This window comes from Morone saxatilis, unplaced genomic scaffold (genome assembly GCF_004916995.1).
Source record: "Morone saxatilis isolate NCDOM2014 unplaced genomic scaffold, NCSU_SB_2.0 Contig19, whole genome shotgun sequence".
Classification (NCBI taxonomy): domain Eukaryota; kingdom Metazoa; phylum Chordata; class Actinopteri; family Moronidae; genus Morone; species Morone saxatilis.
Genome location: NW_023339751.1, coordinates 15,901,172 through 15,907,280, shown reverse-complemented (window position 1 = coordinate 15,907,280; position 6,109 = coordinate 15,901,172). Strand labels below are relative to the sequence as shown.

General features: G+C 41.8%; 1 protein-coding gene across 1 annotated transcript in view; it reads right to left on the bottom strand.

The window, feature by feature from the left end:
* akt3a (v-akt murine thymoma viral oncogene homolog 3a) overlaps nucleotides 1-6,109 on the bottom strand; it is a 44,065-nt gene that overhangs the window by 10,321 nt on the left and 27,635 nt on the right. The window contains 4 exon segments of the mRNA XM_035663485.1: nucleotides 2,008-2,076; nucleotides 3,567-3,632; nucleotides 3,869-4,000; nucleotides 4,546-4,690. Of these exon segments, the coding sequence (XP_035519378.1) occupies nucleotides 2,008-2,076; nucleotides 3,567-3,632; nucleotides 3,869-4,000; nucleotides 4,546-4,690 (412 nt within the window).

Genomic DNA, 6,109 nt, shown 5'->3' with positions numbered 1-6,109 from the left:
AGAGGGAGAGAAAGAGAGAGGGCGGGGGAGAGAGAGAGGGGAGAGACAGCAGGGACGGCACAGCAATAATTACTGATTTATTGGAGGAAATTAGCACAACACAAACTGGCTGCCCGCACCATATTGAGATGATAGATAGCGGAGGGGAGGGTGAGTGGGGGGTGTGTGTGTGAGGGGTGTGCGCGGAGAAGGGTTTCGGGGGTGGGGATGGTAGTCTCGGAGGAGGGCGGGTGGAGGCGCTCGGCAGCTGGCGCCTCATCTAGCAGCCCCCCTCACCACACATACACACACACACTTGCATACCTCTTCCACGTTACCCTCTGGGCTAGGTTGGCACGGTGCTGGCGTGGAGTTCGGCGACGGGGGCCAAATCAAGGGTTTAATCAATACACCAGTCTAGTTAAAGACAGGCCGACCGCCGCTGCCGCCACCACCAACGCCTCCCCCCCCCTTTCCTTCCATCCCAACAGCCTCCAGTGCAGCACTCATTAGTGGCCTAACTGGCCTTGCCCCCTGAGCTTCCATCTTCATTTACTCCATTCTCATATCCATCCCTCTCCGAATTTGGCTAAAAGCTCATTTTCATACTTTAAAGACTACACATCTCGTTTTTTTTCCCCCAAGTGGCCTGACCTCCCGTTTCTCCCCTGCTTTGCTTTTTGTCGCTCACCTCACATTCCCTCTCTTATTCCATCCCTAGCCGTCAGTTGTCAAGTTATCACTGTCACGCAGCTACACATGTGGCACCAAAATGACACCAGCCTGCTGCGGCGCACCAGTCAAGTTGTACAAATTACCCATGAGGCCAAGGGGCACACATCTCCCCATTAATTGTTCAGGGAGGTTTGCATATGGCCGCTGGAGTGATGCTCACAGACCACCTTGCTCAAATGGTCCGCGTGTGTAAATGTGTGTGTGTGTGTATGTGTGGTGGGGGTGCGGTGAGACGGGGTAACACGACAGGTGGGCCTTCATCAGTGTACTGGCAGCTGTGACTGTGGCAGGTTTGTAATGGGTTGTGTGTGTGTGTGTGTGTGTATGTGTGTGTGTGTAGGTGTGTGTGTGTGTGTGCCTGTTTGTGAGGAATGTTTGGTCACAATTTGTCCGTTGAGGTAAAAATTTGTTGTGTGTGTGTCTAAGTATGAGTGTGTTTCCTGGTGTTTACTGTGTGTGAGTGAGTGTGTGTGTTTGCTCAGGCCTGGCGCTGGCTGAACTGCCTAACTAACTGGGAGGGGAGCAGGTGACAGTTACACTGAGGGAATGAACCAAGATTGCAAAAAGCGGCCCGATTAAAAATCTGAGAAGTGAAGAAGTGGTGGAATCCAAACTCATTTCGTCTCCGACTGTCATTCTGGCTATATTTGCCCCATAGGTGTGTTCATAAATAGACACAAGCAAGAGAGGGATGGAACGGAGAAGAGAGACAAGAAGGCAAGCGAGAGGCCAGTTGGTTGGCAAATTAAGTGTGTTAGAAAGCAATCGAACAGTCAAACTTTAGCCACTTCTTGAGTGTCTGCACGTCTTAACATTCCTTTGCTGCATTACTGTCACAGACTCGCAAACGTCCAATTCCCCATGTAGAAAGTGAGCGTTTATCAGTGAGAGACATTTATAAAGCCAGACGAGTGTTTAGGAGACCATCTTTGAACATAATATTTTAAACAACTCATTTACACTCATACAGACGAATAATTTTAAGTTAAGTTATACATATACACATCAAAATTAAGACAAAAGAGCAAAGAAATTTGTCTTTTCAAATGCAGTCTATAAATACTGTAAATATCAGAATATGGTTTATCAGAATTTGAATATGTAGCCAAAGCCAATTCTCTGTCATCTGGGTTTCAACACAGGTTTGAGCTCATACTAGAATAGGTGGTGTGCTTAATCGCTGACAGTTAGTGTGGTGGAGTTGTGGTTCAGCTGCAGTAACAAAGATAGGTAACCACATACAGCACAACCATCGTGAAACTCTGTATCCGTGTGTGTGTGTGTGTGTCTTACCTCTCCTCCATTCACATACTCCATGACGAAACAGAGGCGGTCTTTAGTTTGGAATGAATACTTCAAAGACTGAAATGAGAAACACATACAGACACAATGTATATCACTGAGTTGATTCATGTGCGTCACAAACATAAAAGCATTTAGCAAACAGTTTTATTAACTGTATCCACTGTGCAGTCCAATGTTGATTGTGTCTGTCATTTTGTTTAGTTTTTTGTCAATTTTTCCTCGTGTAGTCAGATGTTTTGAATCTTAGGCTGACTCCAAATGTCTGGATTTTACCCTTCTTGCAGACTCACAGTCTTTGCGGACATGTTCCTGGGAAGTGTGCAAGTGCTGAGGCCTGTCCAAACCCACAATTCATCTAGTCCACAAGGGGCCTCAAGCTGACTTCCTGCAGACTTCCAAAGAGTCTGCTTGGGCTGCAGACTTCACCAGAATTCACTGATTTAATTACCCACGATTCAATGCAATATGGACGTGACCTTGTAGTTTTTAAATTGCCGACTGAAAAAAACAAAAATAACTTGTCTGTGTAAAACAATTACTTTATTGAAATGTTCTGCCAGATATAATATTCAACCACATCATGATACAGAAATATGACTGTTGTTTCCAACATTTCCACAGCAGTGCATGAAATATACTTAAGATCTGTCTATGAGCTGCTTATAGTCTCCTGCAGTATCACCGTAACAGCGCCTGAAGTCCATTAGGACTCAATCTGCAAGGGTGGGTGAGGGTGGACATGTGGATTCAGCCTTACAGTATATAGTGGACTCAAATTATCCCAGAGTGCAATGGAAAATGTAGTGTACAAGTGATTGTTACTAATCAAGTGCTAGCTACCATGATGCATCTTCTAACACAATAGCTTTCTCTTTAATTTCTGTAACACAGAGGGACAACTTGAATGGCATCAAATATTGTTTTTTGATTTTGCCAAATCATACATTATGTACTCGTCTTCTACACGCACTCCCTATACAGAGCACAGTGCAGTGAATGAGTGAACGTTTTTGTACACAGCGAGAAGTCTGGTCCCATTCTAGCTAAAACAGCAGGAGTAACAAAACGTGATCATTCATAGCTTCAAACAGTTTATGTCTGTATTTGCTTATTCAAAGCAAGTAGGTGTGTGTGTCTTTTCTTTGGAGGGAGAAAGCTGCTAAACAAAAGAACAGTTGGTCGCAGTCTCTTTGTGGCTGCAGGTGTGACAGGGGTAAACTCAGATGTGAACTGTAATTGCTCTCACAACAGTGTGTGTGTGTGTGTGTGTGTGTGTGAACTTTTATATATCCAGTATGTGTGTGCGTTTACAGGGAGTGTGATAGAAATGCGTAGCTGCTAATGTGTGTATGTGTACATCAAAGACAGAGTGTAAACCTAACAGATGCAGTCGTTAATGTACAACAATTTGGTGTCTAACTCATAATTAGCCTCGAGAGACTCAGGTACATATAGGATCAATATGTTGCCCGAGTGTGTGTGCGAACATGTGACATGCACTCTTACAGATGTCACTACTGAATTTAAACCATTTGCAAAGTACTTACAGTGAGAAAGGGGTGCCTGGTGTTTTTTAGAACTCGGCTCTCTGTGAGTGTGTGAGCCACTTCATCCTGCACAGATACGGTAAAAACAATTTCAATCAAACAACTAAATAAGGAGTTGAAGAGCACTTCATGAAATGCATTAAAAACATCAGATACTGACATTTGACACTGTACTCAAAACTTAAAAATAGCCAGAGAAAAGAGCTTGAGTGCCACAAATTTCAGTTTCATGCGGACCATTTAAAATTCAGTAAAACGCTATAAAGATTGCTCAACAGATTAACAGTCTCTGCGAGACTAACCTTGGCTATGATGACTTCTTTTTTAAGGATTTTCATGGCGTAGTATTTCCCGCTGGCCTTTTCTCGGACAAGAATCACTTTACCAAAGGTTCCCTTTCCCAGGAGCTTCAGGTAGTCAAAGTCACTCATTGTCTGGGGGAAGAGAAACACAGGAGATCAATGTCAGCGATTCATGTATGCTTCAAGTTGAACAGCTGTTATGGCCTTATCTCACTAGCAGTGTAGGGCTGTGCATTGTTTTACATGTTACATGTCAATGCAGAAATTTAGTTAATGGTCCCTGTTGGTGCCACTGTGAGATCAGAACTTCCTCTTGACCAACCCTTTGGGTGTCATGAACAATGCAGGGGCCTCTATATGTACTCAACAGTTTAGTTTACTTGATATATCCAGCATACATTTTACTCAAGTGTAGCCGTTACCATTTACAGATGTGATTTTGCATGACTGCTTTTACTATCCAGAGTACTTTAATTTGGGAAAACCAATTTTCCTTGTTGTTACAGGGGCTATTTCATGTTGACACAAACTTGTGACTGAGAGGACCATTTTTAAAATTGCAAGCAGTCAAAAGGTAAATAACCCATTACATGACAATAAAAAGCTGGAATCACTTCTGTGTTTTGCGTATAGAGTTTGTGAGAGTATGTGTTTGCTTGTCTGTTGTCGTGGGTTACCTTGCGTTTGTGGTGTGTGGTGGAGATGTCCATCTCTTCCTCAACCATGTTGTCGATGTTGGATGTGGGGCTGCACTGGATCCTTTCCTCCTCTTGTCTCTGCAGCTTGTCAGCCACCATCTGGATGGCCTCTGTCCACTCATCTCTAAATTTAAAACATACAACATGATAGAGTTTAGGAAAACACTAATACCAGTACCTACTGTGTCCCATTCACTGCTACTGACACACATTTAGGGTTTAACTGGATGAGGATGACTGAGACAAGTTCCTTTATTCATTATTTAATTTCATGAAATCCAGTGTTCTTCCAGGTTCGGAGGGTCATATTTAGTGCTGCAAAAACTAGTTGTTTTGAATAATTAATAATTGAATGAATCGGCAATAATTTTTATAATCCATTAATCAATTTAGTAATTTATGAAGCAAAAGTAGCAAACACTCTTTCTTATTTATTATTCATTTATTTATTATTAAACCAAATATCAATGGTGTGCAAATATAACAAGCAAGGTGAATGCTCAGGGAAATTGCAACAGGCATTTTACACTATTTTTAATTTAAACTAGTTGAATCGACATTATTCTGATACAGTCTCAACAGTATCTGGATATTTGAATGTAAGAAGCAAAGGCATCAAAGGGTTATCATATATACACATGATATTGTACAACTGTTCCAGTTTCTGTTGTTGTTGTTATTGCCCTTGTGCCCGACATAAAATGCTCAACTGGTCAAACAGCACACTACATACACACATACAGTAATACATAATTGATCCATCCCAGGTAACAATACATTACACAGGTGTAAAATTTTATATTGTTCACAGATTCTCCAATAGGTTGGCTAGTGTACTTATTTAACCAGGTTTTTAAAGGCGCTAAAGTGTTTTCAATTAACATAAACACCTATTTGTTCAACAGAGAGGAAACATGGTCAACTAGAGAATCAACCAAATGAGCAATGATCATGGAGCAGAACTAATGCCTACCAGTCTGTGCATGTGTGAGTGTGTGTGTGTCTGTGTGTGAGAGTGTCTGTGTGTATGTATGAGAGGGTGAGTAAGTGTGTGCACGATTGCACACCCATGCATTAGAGGGAACAATGCATTGTTGTTTGCTAACATTGTTCCTCCCCATTGACTTTCCATTAGCGGTGTTGTTCAACATCTGTTTAGAGAAAATATGTGAGCTTGATTTTGTGTGTGTGTGTGTGTGTATGTATGTATGTGTGTATGTAAGGCTGTGTGTGTGTGATCATCATCTGTAGCAGAAGGCCAGCCATGCATTAGGATGTGTAGACACGTTAACTGTACTTAACGATGATGAATATAATGGTTTATACACAGGGCCAAGCTTCCCTCTGCTCTGATAGAGAAGAGAAGAGAAGAGGTTTTATCAGTGTCTGTATATCTGGTTAATTTCATATAAAAGAGAATTCACATAGTTTATCAATAATTTCTTATTTTAAACATAAAAGGAAAATTCTGCAAACATTTCCTTAAGACTGGATTCAGAAAGCATTCTCTTTTGGACTTTTCCCCCACTGATCTTCACTCAAA